Source organism: Megascapheus bottae, chromosome 16 (assembly GCF_031878675.1).
Source record: "Megascapheus bottae isolate mThoBot1 chromosome 16, mThoBot2.hap1, whole genome shotgun sequence".
Lineage (NCBI taxonomy): Eukaryota > Metazoa > Chordata > Mammalia > Rodentia > Geomyidae > Megascapheus > Megascapheus bottae.
Genome location: NC_143524.1, coordinates 12,754,737 through 12,774,914, shown reverse-complemented (window position 1 = coordinate 12,774,914; position 20,178 = coordinate 12,754,737). Strand labels below are relative to the sequence as shown.

The window sequence follows — 20,178 nt, the reverse complement described above, 5'->3', positions numbered from 1 at the left end:
TTCATAAAACATACTTGAAACAATGTTCTTTGAAATGAGATCTATGGTTATATTAAAAACTCCAGAAGCAAGGACAAAAATATACAACTCTAAATTGAAAAAGAAAAAAGCTCTATACTTTGCTTTTAGGAAAAATAGTAATCTAGGCATAAAATATTAAGATTTTGCTCTCTGAATCTTTGTGGCTCTTGGGTCTCTGACTACTTGGTAGAGAATATAATTTTTTTCCCCCAGTTCTGGGGCTTGAACGCAGGGCCCAAATGTTGTCCTTGGGCTTTCTCAAGGCTAGAGCACTACCACTTGAGCCACAGCAATACTTCTGGCTTTTTTCTATGTATGTGGTACTGAAAAATCTAACCTGGTCTTCATTCATGCTAGGCAAGCACTCTACCACTAGGCCAAACTCTCGGCGGCAAGAATGTAATTTTTTTTTTTTTTTGCCAGTCTTGGGCTTTAGCTCAGGGACTGAGCACTGTCCTTGGACTTTCTCAAGGTTAGAGCTCTACCACTTGAGCCTCAGCACCACTTCCCACTTTTTTCTATGCATGTGGTACCAAGGAATCGAACCCGGGTCTTTGTACATGCTAGGCAAGCACTCTACCACTAGGCCAAACTCCTGGCCAAGAATGTAATTTTTTATGTTAGACTTCAACGTGGTTAAGATTGTAAAACATGTACTGGCTAATGTTTGAATATTCACACGTTTTTATACTTTTATTCAAAGTATGAAAAAGACTAAATGACATAAAAATATTAACTCAATCCTTCAAATTAAGCTTATAACACAAAAGGAAAGACATTAAAATATTCAGTGTAGAATGAAATATAAAAGAGTTGTCATTGTCAACTATACTTCAATAACTTCTAGGACTATGAAACTACTAACATCTTACTAATCTAAAAGGTCCTGCTCCATTAGTTTAGGAAGAAAATAGTAGAAATTAACTTTAAGATTCTCAAAATTTACACGGTAATACGTTGGAAATTAACTTTACAACTTGGGAGGGATGGGGGAAGAAAAGAAAAAAATGGGAAGGGGTAACAATATTCAATAAGTAATGTACTCACTATCTTACGAATGCAACTACAACCCTTCTACGCATCACCCTGGCAATCAAAATTTATTTTTTTTTCTTTTGCCAGTCCTGTGGCTTGAACTTAGGGCCTGAGCACTATCCTTGGGCTCTCTCAAGGCTAGCATGAGTCACAGAACCACGTCCAGCTTTTTTGTGTATGTGGAACCAAGGAACTGAACCCAGAGCTCCGTGCATGCTAGGCAAGCAATCTACCAGTAGGCCATGATCCCAACCCAACAATAAATTTTTTTTTAAATGAAAGAAAAAAAAAACCTCATATGCTTATTCTCTATATGAAAACTTTTAAATGATTAATAACAGTAAGCAGCAATCACTTATTTAAACAAGTGCATTTTTGTTAAATAGGCATAAATATAATGTATGTTAAATACTCAAGTTTGTAAGAAAGAAGATAAAGAAATTTCAGATAAAGAAATTGAATCAAAGAGAACAAACTATCTAAGCATCATAAAGCTAACTGGTGATATATTTAGTCATCTTAATACTGCCTGGAAGGTAGATGTGTTTAATATCTTTTTTTTAATTTAAAGAATTTATTAACATTGATTTTTCACATCATATTTCAAATGACATGTTTACCAAATAAGTATTCAAGAAGGGAATCTCTATATATAATCACTGGCACCTAGTTTTTAGAACATAATCAAAATTAGGCTGAGGGTTTATATGTCATAGATACATATTGATCTATGTAATAAAACATTATGTCTATAGTCATAAATTTTTATGTCTATGTAGTTGTGTTTATATTTCCAATACCATGTCCATAGCATTGGGTACGCAAACTTTGAGTCATCGCTCTTGTACTATTTGGATCTAATAGCCACATATTAAGGATACCATGCGCCTTTTGTTGCTTCTATCTTGACTTATCTCACTCAACATGATTCGCTCTTGATTCATCCACTTCCCTGCAAATGCCATTATTTTATCTTGTATGGTGGCTATGTAGAATTCCATTGTATATGCTTAATATCTTTCTTCTAATATTCTCACCTTTATACCCTTATATCACTAGGCCAAACTCTCGGCCTCCATAGCACTACTTCTAACTTTTCCCCCTTGGTTATTTTTAGTAGTTCATTAGGGATCTCATGAACTTTCCTGCCTATTCTGGCTTTGATCTTCAGATCTCAGCCTCCTTGGTAGCTAGAATTAAAGCCATGAGCAACAGGGGCCTGGCTAATTACATGTACTATAGCCTAACAATAAGCCTAAGGTTTACTTCAGAACAGAGTGTGGTAGAAAAGTTAAGTTTACCTTGCTATCTCCAAGGACTGTGATGACAGGGATGCCTAAACTCTTTACATGTTGCTTGATGTTTGGTCCCATGGCTACTGCCAATTGCTGTAAGATATTCAATGTCTGCTGCACCTGAGTGGTTAAGAGCCAAGATTTGCTGTTATACAGTTACTATAGCAGACTTTTAGCATACTTAAAAATGAAAGAAACAAACAAAAAACCAGGAATACCATCTTGTTTGATAAGTGATTTTTAGGCTCCCAGTATACTTTTTTTTTTTTTAAATTTTTATTTTTATTTTATTGCTGTGGTAGCATATAACAGGATTACAGTTACATTCATCAGGTAGTTGATACATTGATAAGCCTCCTCTTTTTTTTTTTTTTACTATGTATATGTACCAAGGAATCGAACCCGGGCCTCTGTGCATGCTAGGTAAGCACTCTACCACTAGGCCAAACTCCGGCCCTTTTTTTTTTTTTTTTTTTTTTTTTTTACCAGTATACTAGGGCATAAACTCAGGGACTGAGTACTCTCCCTGAGCCTCTTTGTGCTCAAGGTGAGCATTCTACTATTTGAGTGACAGCATCACTTCCAGTTTTTTCTAAGTAGTTTATTGTAGATAGAGTCTCACAGCAGCCAGGCGCAATGGCTCACGCCTAGCTACTCAGGAGGCTGAGATGTGAAAATTGCAGTTCAAAGCCAGCCCGGGCACTACAAACCACATGAGAGTCTATTTCCAATTAATAACCAGAAAACTGGAAGTGGCACTGTGGCTCAAGGGGTAGAGAGGTAAACCTTGAGCTGAAGAGCTCAAGGAACAACACCTGGACCAATGGGTAGGGCAGTAGCCTTGAACTGAAGAGCTCAGGGACAAAGAGAAGGCCAAGAGTTCAGGTTGCACAACTGACCGAAAAAAGAGAAGTCTCAGTCATTTCTGTTTAGGCTGGCTTCAAATTGCAATACTCAGATCTCAGCCTCCAGAGTAGCTAGGATTATAAGCATCAGCCGCTGGCTTCCAGGTTAGGCTTCTCTTTTTATTATCAGTTCACAAAACTGTCTAATTAGAATTTTAGACTACATGTTATACTTTATATATTACTTTTCACTTTAGATTAAAAAAAAACTGACACAAAAACTCATATTTACAAATTAGAAATTAAGCTATTTCATATACATGAGACAAGTTATTAAACAATGGATTACTTATAAAAACTCTGAAATTTATGAATATTTGATTAATAAAGGTGTATATCTTGAGATACATTTCAGAATTTAAGAAATCTATTTCTGATTCAAAACAAGTAAAGCAATCACTCATTTTTAAAAGAAATATAAACACTGCTATTTTGTTTTTATTTTTTGTTGGTGGTGGGTCTTGATCTCTGGGCCTAGGCACTGTCCCTGAACTCTTCAGTTCAAGGCTAGTGCTCTACCACTTTAAGCCAGAGCGACACTTCAGGTTTTCTGGTAGTTAATTGGAGAGAAGAGTCTTCAGTTCCCTGGCTAGCTTTTGAAACTTGATCCTCAGATCTCAGCACCGTAAGTAGCCAGGATTATAGGCATCAGCCATCAGCTGCAAAGGAACTTTCTATAGAGGAAGAAAAGACAAATGCTATACGTACCAAGATTTTATTTGAATCATTGAGTCGACCCTTTAAGGCAGCTGGAAGTTCACCAATGTTTGGCTGGATAAATTTCGCTTCATTAATAATTCCAGCCACTTCATCTAAGCCTTCTTTTCTGATCTTCCAATTCTTATCACCAATCTTAGACACCAACTCCGAAGTAATTTTATCACTGAAAAACAAAAGCCTTTTAAACTTCTAGATTCTTAAATATCGTATCACAAAAATTCCAAGTACTGAACTTTTTTAAAAAGTAAGGTGTCATTGAGAATTTAGTATTATGAATAAAATAAATTTCCCCAGAGTGAAAACTACCTGATTTCTGTTCTTGGCAAAAGATCAACAACATCATTGCCTACATCATCTGGTTCCTCTCCATCTTCTCCTTCATCTGTACCACTTGTGGTGTGCTTGGAAATTCCTCTAGTTGGAGCAGGAGGGCTTTGTCCCTGCATCTACACATAAATGAATGAGACTAATAAACTTAATGAAAAATGTGAGAACAAACAGATTGGTGCTTGAAGATACAGAAGGTGCCTAAGTCAATGTCTCTCATATATACATACATACATATATATATATATATATATATATATATATATATATATATATATATTATATGTATATATCCCCGGTTGTGAGGCTTGAACCGTGGGCTTGGGCACTGTCCCTGAGCTCTTCAGTTCAAAACTACTGTCTTTAGCCTCACTGCCACTTCCAGTTTTCTAGTAGTTAATTGCAGATAAGAGTCTCATGGACTTTAGTGCCTGAGCTGGTTTTGAACCTGATCCTCAGATCTCAGCCTCCTGGATTACAGGCATGAGCCATTACGCCCAGCTAACACAGTGTTTTAAAAGGCATTTTAATTATTGCTGGAATTCTAACTCTGAAACTATATTGCAAGCCTATTCAAATCTGAATTCTCTATAATAAAGCTGTTTTTTTGCTTTGTATCTCTTAGACAATATAGAGTAAGTTTAACATTGACCAATTTCAGTTAAGTGTTACTCTTCCTTGGATGACTTTTCATTTTAAATCATTATGATTATTATTATTTTGTTATTATTTTGGTACCAATTTTAGAGCTTGAATTCAGGGCTTGAGTGCTGTCTCTGAGTTTGCTGCCCACAGCTAGAGCTCTACTGCATGAGCTACAGCTCTACGTCCAGCACACAGTGTGAGTGTGAGTGTGAGTGTGTGTGTGTGTGTGTGATTAATTGGCAATAAGAGTCTCATACTTTCCTGCCTATAGTGGCTTCAAAGTAAAAGTCTCAGATCCCCGCCTCTTGAGTAGCTAGGATTACAGGCATGAGCCACTGGTGCTCAGTTATTTTAAATTATTTTTTATTTTTTGTGGGTCATGGGGCTTGAACTCCACCTGGGCGGTCCCTGAGCTCTTCAGCTCAAGGCTATCCTACCCCTGGGCTTGGGCGTTGTCCCTGAGCTCTAAAGCTCAAGGCTACTGCCCTACCCTTGAGCCAAGCCCCATTTCCCAGTTTTCTAGAGGTTAATTGGAGATAAAGAGTCTCAGGTCCTTTTGTGCTGGGGCTGGCTTTGAACTTTGATCTTCAGATCTCGGTCTCCTGAGTAGCTAGGATTTCAGGTGTAAGCCATAGTACCCGCCTTAAATTAGTTTTAAAACAATTCATGTGCCTCAAATGGTAGAGCTCTAGCCTTGACAGTGCTCTGACCCTAAGTTCAAGCCCCAGGACTGGCAAAAAAAATTTAAAAAAAGCAATATTCATGATGCTTGAAATTCAAAAAGCACAAAAGGACACAGGAAAATCTTTCATGTCACATCTAGTTTCTTAGTTTTCTTCCTTACAAAGTTATGAATTTCATATGAACACTTCTAGGGACACTGCGTGAACACTGAAATAAATATACACATTTTTTATTCCAAAGACTTAAATAAATTGGACTTATATATATATGAGATTCTCATGTCCATTAATGGATTTTATCACTGTGAAACTTTTACCTTTTCAAATTCTGCATCTATCTGGGATAGCAGAGCAGGCTTCTCATCCTCAAAAAACATTCTCAAAGATGGACCAACATATAGGTACATTACACCAAGCAGGGTAATAGCAGAAGTCCTCACAGCCTACCAGAGATAACAAATATAACTTTATAAATCAGAATAGACCCACAAAGATGGCTACCATTATTTTTTACATGTGCTAGAATGTACTTACTGGATTTGTTGCAGCAAGAGCAGTCTTTACATTGCTAATGAAAGCTTTGACATTCAACCTAGAGGAAACAACGGATTGAAGTACAAATAAATGAAACTTTCAAAATACTCAGCCATTTATAAAACTGGACTAGAAGACTGGCTCCTGCTCGAGGAATGATTATCCTTTCACCACACTTACTTTAAAGTGTGCTTTAAATACAGTCTGTTCAGGCCAGGTGGGTGCAACGGCTCACACCTCTCATCCTAGCTACTCAGGAGGCTGACATGTGAGGATCACGGTTCAAAGCCAGCCTGGGCACTAAAAAGTCTATGAAATTCATCTCCAATTAATCACCAGAAAACTGGAAGTGGGGCTGTGGCTCAGGGGGTAGGGATGGTAGCCTTGAGCTGAAGACGCTGTTCAGAGACAGTGCCCAGTCCCAGAGTTCAAGTCCCATGAACCATTCCCCCTCGCCAAAAAAATACAATCTGTCCACTGAATAACTGTACTATAATTAAGATTCCTAGGTCTAGGGGCTAGGAGTTCGGCCTAGTGGTAGAGTACTTGCCTAGCATGCACAGACTGGGGTTTGATTCCTCAGTACCATATACATAGAAAAAGCTGAAGTGGTGCTGTGACTCAAGTGGTAGACTGGTAGCCTTGAGAAAGCCCAAGGACAGTGCCCAAGCCCTAAATTCAAGCCCCAAATCTGGCAAAAAAAAAAAATAAAATAAAATAAAAAAATATAATGTTCATTCAATAATCATACAAGATTCCTAGATCTAGAGGAAGTTTGCCTAGTGGCAGAATGCCTGCCTAGCATGCACTTCTTTTTCTTCTTTTTGGTAGTACTAGGATTTAAACTCAAGCCTCATACATGCAAAACAAGTACTCTACCATGTGAGCTATATCCAAACACTAAACACTATAATTTCTTGCCAGAATTAATTGATTAGCCTACCATTATTATCCTTATCTTGGCTGTATATTCATTCTGACTGTATTAAGAATAACTCTGTTACTATACTGTACATGCATTCTTCCCCTTGTAGTGCTGGGGATCAAACTCAGGGACTTATACATGTGAAGTAAGTGCTCCTACCATTGAATTATGCCCCCAAACCCCCCCAAAAACATGTATTACAGGTGGTCTTTAAGAAGATCAAACAATATCTTTTGAAAGGCAACTTTAAAAAGTAACTAGGATTAGTGGTGTACATATATGTACCAGCACTTGGGAGACTAAGGAGGATTCTTTCAGTCCAGTAGTTCACTAACCTAGATAAAACTGCAAACTCTGTGTTTCACATCAAATTTATTTGGTAAGAGCCAGGCATGGTGGCTCACGCCTGTTATCCTAGCTACTCAGGAGGCTGAGATCTGAGGACTGTGGTTCAAAGCCACCCCAGCACTAAAGTCCATGAGACTCTTATCTCTAATTAACCTCTAGAAAGGGGAAGTAGCACAGTGGCTCCAGGGGTAGAGTGGCAGCCTTGAGCTGAATAGCTTAGGGAGAGCTCCCAGGTCCAGAGTTCAAGCCCCACAACAGATCAAAAAAAAACTTAGTGGGTAAAACAAAGTTAAACGAATTCTACTACAAGATTTATTTTTTAAATTTTATTGTCAGGATAATGTATAGAGGGGTTACAGTTACATTCATCATGTGTGTTACTTCTTGCACTTCTCATGGTTTTGTCCCTGTTTCCCTTCCTCTCACCCCCTATTACAAGATTTCTAAGAACATTTAATTCATCAATGTGTTTTGTCAGTCTCTGAATGAATGTGATTATATGCAGTAATTTCTGGATGCATATGATTAGAAATATCTGATATTGGCTTTCTGTTGGTGAGAACATTTTTAATGTACACTAAAATGCAAAATAAGCTAATACAGACATTTGAAAACAAAGATGGCTTGTTTTATAAGTAAATTAGAAAATATAACCCTCGTTCTTTAGAAATAATAAAAAATACATATAATCACATGTTAAAGAGTGCTTATTTTCCATTTCTTTCTGACTTACCCAGTAAAACCAAATTCTTTTATTGCATTTGATAGCCAGTTCAGAGTTTCTGATTGATTCTTCGGATTCTTTTGTGAGAAAGCCATTGACATAACCTGGAGAAATGGAAAATCAACATCAGATTTGTATTTTCTCACAGAAGTATAACATGGCTTTAAAGCAAATGTGGGTTAGGCATAATTGTAGTGTGTGTGTGTGTGTGTGTGTGTGTGTGTGTGTGTGTGTGTGTGTGTGTAGTACTGAGAGTTTGTTTGATAGGCAGGTGCTCTACTGCTTAGCTACATTTAAATTTTTTTTTGTGCCAGCACTCATGCTTTCCACTTTGCTTTTTTGTTCAGAGCCAGTAATCTACCACTAAGCCATACCTCTCCACACTTCTAATCTGACATTTCCTTATTAACTGGAGGTGAGTCTCATAGACTTTTCTGTAGGAGTAGTTTTGAATTTTTTTTTTCTGGTAGGTCATGGGGCTTGAACAAGGCCTGGGTGCTGTCCCTAAGCTCTTCAGCTCAAGGATATTGTTCTACCCTCGAGCCAAGCCTCATTTCCCATTTTCTAGAGGTTAACTGGAGATAAGAGTCTCAGGCTGGGGCTGGCTTTGAACACTGATACACAGCCTCCTGAGTAGCTGGGATTATAGGCATGAGCCACCAGCCTGGCTTTAATAATAGTTTCACTTCCTGCCTAAGCATGAATATCCCTTGACTGCAATCAGTCTAAGGTCTCCCATTATAGCTGGAATGACTGGATGATTATAATGTTCTTTAAAAAATCAGAATATTATTACTATTACTATAATCAATCAATCAATTTTTTTGGTGCCAGTCATGGGGCTTGAACTCAAGTGTTTCAGGCTTCTATCTGGCTTTTTTTTTTGCTCAAGACTGGTACTCTACCACTCGAGCCATACCTCTACTTATAGATTTTTACTAGTTATTAGTTATAGACTCTTGTGTATACTCTCACTTTGAACCATGATACTTACATCTTAGTTTCTTAAGTAGTTTCAACTAAATTTTCATTAACAAGCAACAGTATATTAGTAAGCATAAAGTAATATTTGGAGCCAGGTGTAATGGCTCAAGTCAGTAATCTAGCTACTTTGGATGTGGAGACTAAGGGATTTTTGAGGCTAAGTTTGAGGATAGCCTAAAAATAAAAAGGTCACAAGACTCTCAATCAATGACTGAGCACAATGGAGCACATGTTATTCTTGCTATAGGGAAAGCATAAATAGGGGGAACCAAGATCCAAACAGATTTAGGCAGACAAGAAGATAAAAATCTTTAAAATTACCAGTGCAAAAAAGGAATGGAAGTGTGCTGTAGCTCAAGTGGTAGAGCACTAGCCTTGAGGAAAGCCCAGGGACAGTGCTCAGGCCCTGAGTTCAAGCCCCAAGACTGGCCAAAAAAAAAAAAGTAGAGGATCTAATTGTCAAGAGTTAAGAGAGTTAAGACTTGAGTTTAATCCTAGTCCCAGAGGAGGGAAAAAAGAAGGGGGCAATAACATTAGGACAATGTAGGGAAGAAAGCTCTGTGATACTAACCTGTTCAGCTGTCCATGGCAACATACATGCTTCAGCTATTGCTGTCATAGCTTCCTTTGCATTGTTTCCACATTTTACATCTCCAATCTTATCTACAAGGCCATCTAATACAATCTGAGCTGATGTTTTAGAGAAGTTTCCCTTCTGGGCAATCAAAGCAACTATGTGAAGCTTCATCTGCATCACCTAAACAACAATAAGTATTATAAAATTATGAGTCAGCCAAAAACATTTATTTAATCATACAGCAGCCTGTATATTCAACACCAGTAGAAATAATTGCCACAACCAAAGTAAAACCAAAATCTAAAGCAGAAGCAAAGCATTCTTCATTTCTTTATCTTTTATAACTTAGCAAAGTACCTAGATGACAGTCAAGAGAGAAAAAAAAAGACTCCAAATCAGTTTCAATACATAAGGTGAGCTGAAAAATCTGTTTATTTATTTTTTTCAGTAGCTTCTCCTCTGTGACAGTCTCAGGGCCAGGCCTCTTTACAAGCCCCACTGCCATACCACACCCTCCTTTCCTGATGTGCCCCTTATTGATGGAATGACTATTTTCTGTAGCCAATCACTCTCCAGGGTACCATCCTTCACCCCTTCCCTCTAGTCTGGGAGGGACAGGCGATTGGTCACAGGGGAAATGTTCTAGCTTCCACTTACTTAAGCCAATTTTATTGGCAGAGATAAGGGAATGCCATGACTTGGATAGCAAATAATGACTGGGAGTGGAAGATGCCCCCTACTGGGAATTATGATGTGCCACAGGAACGACCTAGGTGATTTTCATGTATTTTGAATCAATCTAAATAAAATGGTTATAATGATTACATAGCTCAGAGGTAGTACTATAGCTGCTTAAAGCTATAGCTGCCCCTTTGTTCATAAATATTTTCCTTTGAATTGTCTGAACATTTTATTAAACTACTAGAATTTCAATCAACTGTAGATCCATTTAGGAAATAAATATCCTCTTTTAAAATACAATTATCTTACATGGGACTCCCAGACCAAGTATCTCTGGTTAAGATGATGCTCCATAAAGGAATTAAGAGCACTGGGAAGAATTTGAACTCTGAAATTACCTTTAGGTAATTAGTTTTAAGCTTAAACTCATAGCCCCCAATCAATTTTGCTCAACACTGGAGATCTATCACTTGAGTCATGTGTTCAGCTTTCTAAGGATTTCAAATAATTGTAATTTCTTTCTTTTTTTTTTGCCAATCCCATGGCTTGAACTCAGGGCCTGAGCACTGTCCTTGGGCTTTCTCAAGGTTAGTGTTCTACCACTTGAGCCACATCACCATTTCCGGCTTTTTTCTATGTATGTGGTACCGATGAACTGAATCCAGTTCTTTGTGCATGCGAGGTAAATACTCTACTACTAGGCCAAACTCCTTGCCCAGGATTTCAAATACTACAACAAAAATTTAGGGTTTATGAGTATGATCTAATGGTAGAGTGTACACCTAGCATGCATGAAGCCCTGAGTTTAATTCCTCTGTATCACATATATATAAAAAAAAGCCAGATAAGGTGCTGTGGCTCTACTGGTAGAGTACTAGCCTTGAGAAAGCTCAAGGACAATGCCCAGGCCCTGAGTTCAAGTCTCAGGAGACAAAAAAAATAAACAAAAATAAATAAAAAATAAAGCTACAAGTTTCATAAAAAGACTGAGCTTTTCAATGTATGTGAATTAATGCACCTTCTATCTGGCAAATATCATGTAACCCTTTTACTAATTACAAGAAAAAAAAAAAAAAGACTGAGCTTTCCAGAGATTTAATTTGCTTTACTCTTATCCTTTTCTTTTCAGATCCATAATGGTCTTCAAAACCAGCAGTCATGACAAACAGCTGTGCTGATACTACAGGGTGGCAGATCAGGTTTAGAATTCCTTAAAAGACCCCAAACCAAAAGAAGTATTGTCATTATTTGACTTATCTGGCAATTTCCTGTAAAAGTTCCCTTTGAAGACCTGTTATTTGATAGGACTTTGGCTAGCTCAGTGGGAAAAGCTCTCTTCTCAGAAAATGTGTTGAAAATAATGTGTTTATCTAATATTGCAGCTGGCCCAAGGCTGCAATGCCAGCTGACACAAAGGAGTTTGGTCAAACACTTAAAAGTTGGGAGACTAAGATATCAGGTGATTTTGTAAAGTTCCTATTTATTCACAAGAAGACAACAAACACATATTCAGGCTGTATGCAGTTCCAGGATAAACATAAAAAGAATTCAATTTGCTCACTGCTGGATGACCATCAGATTTATCCTGCAAAAAAAGCTTAAGTGAAGACTAAGATGATGTTGAAAGTGTCAGAGCATTGAAAGTATGCCCCAACACACACTTAGATTACTTTGGAAAAGGGTGGAAAGTATAACAGTTAAAACATTTAAGGATATCTCTGTAAGTCATAGGCTAGCTATGAAGCCAACTGAGCAGAGGCTTTGGTGAATATAAATCAGAATTATAATAAAATTATACTTGATATTTTAAATAATAAAAAATAAAAATAATTATTGGTGAGAATAGAGAAAATAAAATTCTCATATATTGCTAGTGTGAATGTAAAATGTCATAATCATTTTATAAAACAGTTTATAAATGGGGGTAAACAGGTATTATGTGACCTCAACAATTCTACTTCTAGGTTTGTACCCTAGAAAACTGATACTGTTGATACAAAGATTTGTGTGTCAATGTTCACAGTGGCATCAGTCACAACAGCACAAAACTGAAACAACCTAAATGATCACTGATAGATAAATGCAAAACTAAGATAGGGTGTAGGATATATCTATAAAATGGAATAGTCTGGTAATAATAAGTTAAAAAATACAGCTGATATATGGGTAAACATTGAAAACATTCTAAATGTAAGCCATATAGAAAGGTTCATATTCTGGGAGTCTATCTAAAATATCTAATACAGTTGACCAAAAAAATAGATAGTAGCTAGGGGTTGAAAGGAGAGTAACAGAAGGTGATTGTTACTTAGCATATGGTTTTTCTTGTGGGTGATGAAAATATTTTAAAATTGGAGCTGCAGAACTAAAACTTATTGCATTATATAATTTAGAACAGTAAGTACTACAGTTTCTAATTTGTTATGAAACATAAAGGCTTAAAATTATTCTGTGTAGGGATCTAACAAAGGATAGTATTGGCTAAAATCAGATATCCTCTTTTCACATATATAGAAACTGCATGAAGATTTTTAAAGTGGTTGAATAAGGGCAAGAGGGCAGGACAAGAATATGTATAGCTAACTTATAAAGCTCTATCATGGGTAGATGAAGGGAAACACATTCTAGAAGGAAGGTAGAAACCTCTACAGAGAAAACTGGAGGTGAAAGAAGAGTAAAATAAAGGACTAGAAGGATGCCAAAACTAAAACTGTTAACATTTCCTTTATAAAGTTCTAATTACATAAGCTGACCCATAGAATAATAGAATATGAATTATTTCAATTAAAAATGTTAAATCTAGAAGTAAAAAAATACCTGAAAATTAGTTTCTTTCCAACCAGGCTTTTTGGCAAGCATCCTCACTAATGATTGACATGGCATTTCAGCTCGCTCCATTAGTTCAACAGCCTTAAAGTAAAATAAGACAATAAGACAGTTAGGGTTAAAGACTAGTTCCAAAAGTAGGGTAAATAACAAAGTCAAGTAATTTCTTACCTCTGAAAGAAAAAAGAAACTTTGAGAAATAAGAGAGGGAACATCTTTCTGTGATACACTTCTTAAAATAAGTGTTTAGTTTATCAACAAATATAAAAATTTTAAATTTCATCTAAGTTACTCATCTACAGACTTACAAAACAACAAAAGAAAAGCCACACAATGCAGGTGTTGAAAGATAAAACATTAATGGCTATGAATAACAAATAAACCAAAAAGTCTTTCATGTATCAATTTCACTGCTTCCACATAATCTTCCTCTCACACTCTATTTATCCCTTTGCACCTACCTTTTGAAACTCTTCCATACAGGCTAGCCTTTCCTTCCAGTTACTGCTATCTAAAAGCTGTATACAGGTAGGGGGAAGGACACCTGAAGCTTTTTCTTCACATACTTCTATCTGTAGGATTAAAAATACATCAAAATTAGGAACAAGTTGTACAGTGTATACAAGTTGAACTATGAACAGGGATGGGATGGGGAAAGATGGAGAATGATGGAAGGGATGACACTACTCATTATTTGACTTTTGGAAATGAAACCCATTTGCTTAACAATAAAAATGAATACATAAAAAATTACGTATTGGGGCCAGGAGTGTGGCCTAGTGGTAGAGTGCTTGCCTAGCATACATGAAGCCCTCAGTTTGATTCCTTGGTACCACTTACACAGAAAAAGCTGGAAGTGGTGTTGTGGCTCAAGTGGTAGAGTGCTAGCCTTGAGAAAGCTCAAGGACAGTGCTCAGGCCCTAAGTTCAAGCTCCAGGACCGGCAAACAAATTTTTAAAAATTAAAAATACTTGATATATTGTACATACATTTATTTGTTTATTTGAAATAGGAAAGGGAAGGGGGGGAAAACAAGATGATTGGGAGGGGGTGGGGGGAAGAAGATGGGGACAAAACCATGAGAAGGGCTATCAATGTGTGAGCATTAATACACCTACTACCTGGTGAATATAACTGTAACCCCCTATATATTACCCCAACAATAAAATAAAAATAAATGGATAAAAATTAAAAATAAATTAGGTATTGGTTAGGAAACAGTAGCAAAAAGAATACCTTTGCCACAATTAAAAGAACATTCTTGGGGCTAGGAGTTTGGTCTAGTGGTAGAGTGCTTGCCTAGCATGCACAAAGACCTAGGTTCATTTCCTCAGAACCACATACATCGAAAAACGCCAGAAGTGACGTTATGGCTCAAGTGGTAGAACTCTAGCCTTGAGAAAGTCCAAGGATAGTATTCAGGCCCTGAGCCCAAGCCCAGGACTGGCGTGTTATAGTATGAGGCTTCTTCAACATAGGTAAGTTTTCCCAAGTACTTACAATAAGCAAAAATATAGTAATTAACTGTCTATTGTACAATCCAGCAAAGAAAGAATTCAAATGTCCTTATAGAGCTCAACATGTTAGTTTCAAACTTTGAGAAACAGTATTATACTCACAGAGAGTTCTGGTTCTACTATTTCTTTGGTCTCCAATCCTTTCTTATTCTTGGTTCCAGTGCTCCCTGTACCACCTGAAGCAGCTGGTTTCCCTTTCTTAGGTGGTACACCAACCTAGAAGACATTTTTAAAAAGTAAAACTGTAAAGATTTGAAATAATTTTTTTTGGTTAGTCATGGGGCTTGAACTCTGGGCCTGAGCTACTGCCCTACCCCTTGAGCCTTAGCAACACTTCCTGCTTTTTGTGGTCAATTGGAGATAAGAATCTCACAAACTTTAGTGCCTGGGCTAGCTTTGAACCGTGATCCTCAGATCTCGGTCTCCTGAGTAGCTAGGATCACAGGCAGTGAGCCACCGTGCTCAGCTTTCATTAACGTTTCTTAAAAGTTTTTGGCTCAGAGAACTCTAAAATTTTCATTAAAATCTGAGGATTAAGAAAAAAATCTCTACATAAGCTAAATCTGTATAAAGAATATAGCATAGGTTCCAAAGTAGGGAAATGATCTTCATATAGCACTTCTAATTCAGAATAAGTTAATAAAATAAAAAACAAAAATGATGGAATGATATTTACAAATGAATTTCAAAATGACATCTTGATGTTTTAAAAATATCCCTGAATCTTTACAACAATGGTAAAAGTAAAACATAGTTTCCCTAACACTTACTCAAGGGTTAATCCCAATGGTTCCCAATATCAGAATTTATTAAATTTCATTGTAAAACTACATGATTTGGGCCTGCAATGTGGCCTACCAGTGGACTAGCACGCATATAGCCATAGGTTCGATTCCTCAGAACCATATACACAGAAAAAGACGGAACTGGTGCTGAGGCTCAAGTGGTAGAGTACTAGCCTTGAGAAAACTCAAGGACAGTGCCCAGGCCCTGAGTTCAAGCCCCATGGCTGGGTAAAGAAGAAAGAAGGAAAGAAAGAAAGAGGGGGGGGGGGAGCGGGAGAGAGGGAAGGGGGAGGGGAGGGGAGGGGAAGGGGAGGGGAGGGGAAGGGAAAAGGAAGGCGAGAGGAAAGAGAAAGAAAAAGAAAGCCAGCTCGCCAAGAGCAACTGTAAAAGAAATCTTTGGCTATTGTTAAAGACAGCCATCTCACTGAGTCTTCTTTTGTTTTTGTCACTATAACAAACAGGAACACATCTGGTATTTCAATTTTATTAAGCATGACACAGTTTTAATATGTTAATGATATTTACTAAACCTCTTTGAACTAAATAATCTTGTCCAAATATCAATTAATTCCTATGTGGTTAAGAACTTGTATCAAGGATCTATGTTTCCATGCTTGGTGGCTCACATCTATAATACCAGCCCTGGTAAGCAGACAGAAGGATCCTGAGTTTAAAGCTAGCACGGGAGAATGGTAAAGCACTGCATAAAAAACCCCAAAACACAGAAATGCCTACGCCAAACAAAAACCTCATAAATGTCATTTTAGATGTTGAAAAGGATCCTCCTTCTGCCTCACAAATGCTATGATTACAGGTTTGTTACTATAACCAGCTAATAATTTTATATAGTATACAACCATCCTTAACAATCCTAGAATAAATTTATAATCCTAGAATACTCCTTATTGGACTTTCATTTGCTAATATGTGTTTACTTATCTTCATTGAAATTCATTTCACCACCATTTTGGAAGATCACAAGAAAACAGAAATATATCACAAGTACTATAGTCAATGATAGCAATATGTGGTAACCACATCACTATTCACCCTGCTTTAATCTGTTTATGCTATGCTTGTTAAGAAAGACCCAAACTTAAAAAGGAAAAAATACAAAGTCAAAAGATCAAGTTCATCTTTAAAAACATAGACCTTTTCTAAAGCTGATATTATCTTGCAGGTAGTCCAAGATTTTAGGGTATAGTATGAAGACAACTTTGAAAAGCCCAAGAAGTTCAAGAGATTCTATCTTCAAAATAAACAGCAAAAAGCAGGACTGGCAGAGTTCCAGATGACAGATGACCAAGTAAGCTAAACAAATACCCAGTGAGGAGGGTGGAGGGAAGAGAGGGAAGGCAAAAAAAATTCCTTTTTTATTGGGTCCATCCTGATGTTTGCACTTGGGACCTATGCACTGACCCTAAAGTTTTGTGCTCAAAGCTAGTGTTCTATCACATGAGCCACCGCTCCAGTTTTTTTTTTTTTTAAATGGTAACTGGAGATGAGTTTCATGAATTTTCCTGACTGGACTGGCTCTGATTCTTAGACCTCAGTGTGTTGAGTAGCTAGGATTAGAGGAGTGAGCCACCAGAACCTGGTTCTTCTATATTTTTTAAAGACTCCTTTTGTAAGAGAAGACCAGCTAGTCTGGGCAGGGAAAGGTTTGAAAAGGTAAGATCCAAGTGGGATACTAAGAAAATCTAGACAGGTTTTGAATCTAGATTATTGTCTAGACATAGGAGATCATAAGGAAAGCCAGGCACTGGTGGCTCACACCTATAATCCTAGCTACCCAGGAGATTAAGATCTGAAAATCATAGTTCTAAGACAGCCTATGCAGGTTTATGAGATTCTTGTCTCTAATTAATTACCCAAAAATGGAAGTGTTCAAAGTAGTAGAACAATAAGCTTGAGCACAAAACCTCAGGGATACTACCTAGGCCCTGAGTTCAAGCCCTATGATTGACAATAAATAAATAAATGAAATCTGAGGACTCTCATAATAAGAAAGAGTCTTTATAACATTTCATTTATAAAGATAATTGTATATTACAAGTATTTTATAACACTGAATTGGAAACTCTTTGTCTGAAAAATTTAGATTGCTATATTTACCATAATTAAACACATTTTCTCGGGGGAGGTACTAGTTCTGGGGCTTGAATTTAAGGCATAGTACTCTACCAATTGAGTCACAGCTCCACTTCTAACTCATTTGGTATCTAATTGAAAAACAAGAATCTCATGGACTTTCGTGTCCAGACTGGCTTCAAACTGAGATCCTTAAATGTCAGCTTCTTGAGCAGCTAAGATTATAGGGGTGAGCCACTGGCACCCAGTTCCATTTTTTATCTCTAATTAGGTTTTAGAAAGCCAAATGTACTGTTTTTAATACTTGGCCTTCATTAACAAATATTCAAGGTATTCAATGACCTATCTCTGTAAATTGCATTGAACAACCATGAACCTAATACTCAGACTCTGTATTATTAAATTCATTAATTTTCAAACCATCTACTAACCTTAGTAGTAGGTGCCTTTTTTAAGGGTCCTGGCTTTGGTGCTGAAATGTCCTTTGTATCCTTGTCCCCTGCGGCCCCTGAAGCAGTAGCCCTTCCAGGTATAGGCTTGAATTCCTTCTTTTCAGCTGCAAGTCCAGCTTTCTTACCATGTATCAGTTCCACTTTTTCTGAACATTCTTTAATCTGCAGAATGAAAGTTAAGATGAACATCATTATGCTGCACTTACTTTTAAGCACAACTACTAATTTCCTGGCAAGTCACTTCTTGGAGGGAGAAAATAGGAAGAAAAAGGTATGGCTTAAGTAGTAGGAAAGCCTGCCAGATCCAAACCCCAGTACTTGGAGGAGGGAGGAAGGGGTGTAGGGGGAGGGAAGGGAGGAAAAGCCTTTTTCAACTACATATGAGTATTCAGAAAATTTTTATTTAAAAAATTATCTTTAGGGGCCAGGAGTTTGGTCTAGTGGTAGAGTGGTTGCCTAGCATGCACGAAGACCCAGGCTTGATTCCTCAGTACCACATACATAGTAAAAAAAAAAAAAAAAAAAAGCTGAAAGTGGTGCTGTGGCTCAAGTGGTAGAGCACTAGCTTTGAGGGAAAAACCCAAGGACAGTGCTCAGGCCCTGAGTTCAGAATTATGCCAGAATTGGCAAAAAAAAAAAAAAGAAAGAAAATTATCTTTAGGGTCAGGAGCATGGTCTAGTGGTAGAGTGCTTACCTAGCATGCATGAAGCCCTGGGTTCGATTGCTTGGTACCAGATACACAGAAAAAGCCGGTAGTGGTGCTATGGCTCAAGTGGTAGAGTGCTAGTCTTAGGACGATATCAGGCCATGAGGTCAAGCTCCAGGACTGCTCCCCCCCCCCAAAAAAAAAAGCCTTGACCTTCTTGGAAGCCCATTTTATTTCTTTAAGAATTAAGTCCTCCCTCCTTACCTCCCCCAGTCCTGGGACTTGAACTCAGAGCCTGGGCACTGCCTTTAAGCTTTCTCAAGCTAGTTTCTCTCTCTCTCTCTCTCTCTCTCTCTCTCTCTCTCTCTCTCTCTCTCTCTCTCTCTCTCTCTCCATATATATATATATATATATATATATATATATATATATACACAATGGAATTCTACATAGCCAACAGACAAGATAAAATAATGGCATTTGCAGGGAAGTGGATGAATCTAGAGCAAATCATGTTGAGTGAGGCAAGTCAAGACCAAAGGAACAAAGGCGCATAGTATCCTTAATATGTGGCTATTAGATCCAAACAGTACAAAAGCGAGGGCTCTATATTTGCATACTCAATGATATGGACATGGTACTGGAAATATAAACACAACTACATAGACATAAAAACTTATGACTCTATAGACATAATGTTTTATTACATAAATTAATATGTATCTATGATATACAAACCCTTAGCCTAATTTTGATTATGTTCTAAAAACTAAGTGCCAGTGATTGTATAGAGATTCCCTTCTTGAATACTTGTTTGTTAAACATGTCACTTGAAATATGATGTAAAAAATCAATGTTAATGAATTCTTTAATAAGAAAAAAAAAGTTATGTTGGAGCCGGGTGCAGTGTAATCCTAGCTACTCAGAAGGCTGAGATCTGAGGATCAAGGTTGAAAGCTAGCCCAGGCACAAAAGGACCTAAGACTCTTATCTCCAATTAACCTCTAGAAAATGGGAAGTGGGGCTTGGCTCAAGGGTAGGGCAGTAGCCTTAAGCTGAAGAGCTCAGGGACAGCACCCAAGCCAGAGTTCAAGCCCCATGACCCACAAAAAAACTTATGTTTTTATATTTCAAGTGAGATCAACCAGTGGAGTATAAAATAAAATTTCATAAGCTGATTATCTGCATTTTTTTCCCTTTTCCTCCTCCTCCTCTTCTTTTTTTGACAGTCCTAGGGCTTGAATTCAGGGCCTGGTCACTGTCCTTGGACACTTTTTATTCAAGGCTAGCACTCTGCCAGTTGAGCTACAGCACCATTTCCCGCTTTTTCTGGGTATATGGTTCCAGGGAATCAAACCCAGGGCTTCATGCATGCTGGACAAGGATGCTACCACTAGGCCATGTTCCCAGCCCGGCCTCCCTTTTTTTTTGGGCTCTGTCTCTGAGCTTTTCAGCT

General features: G+C 37.5%; 1 protein-coding gene across 3 annotated transcripts in view; it reads right to left on the bottom strand.

Annotated features, from left to right (window-relative positions):
* The window catches only part of Ckap5 (cytoskeleton associated protein 5), a 93,406-nt gene that overhangs the window by 34,117 nt on the left and 39,111 nt on the right, over nt 1–20,178 (bottom strand). For all 3 annotated transcript variants that reach the window (XM_090347798.1, XM_090347800.1, XM_090347799.1), the window contains exons 13-23: nt 18,055–18,237; nt 14,850–14,963; nt 13,692–13,802; nt 13,222–13,314; nt 9,718–9,903; nt 8,172–8,266; nt 6,166–6,223; nt 5,949–6,074; nt 4,283–4,422; nt 3,965–4,139; nt 2,358–2,471 (exon numbers count right to left, since the gene is read on the bottom strand). In XM_090347798.1, coding sequence (XP_090203924.1) covers nt 2,358–2,471; nt 3,965–4,139; nt 4,283–4,422; nt 5,949–6,074; nt 6,166–6,223; nt 8,172–8,266; nt 9,718–9,903; nt 13,222–13,314; nt 13,692–13,802; nt 14,850–14,963; nt 18,055–18,237 — 1,395 coding nt within the window. The remainder of the gene's footprint in view (nt 1–2,357; nt 2,472–3,964; nt 4,140–4,282; nt 4,423–5,948; nt 6,075–6,165; nt 6,224–8,171; nt 8,267–9,717; nt 9,904–13,221; nt 13,315–13,691; nt 13,803–14,849; nt 14,964–18,054; nt 18,238–20,178) is intronic.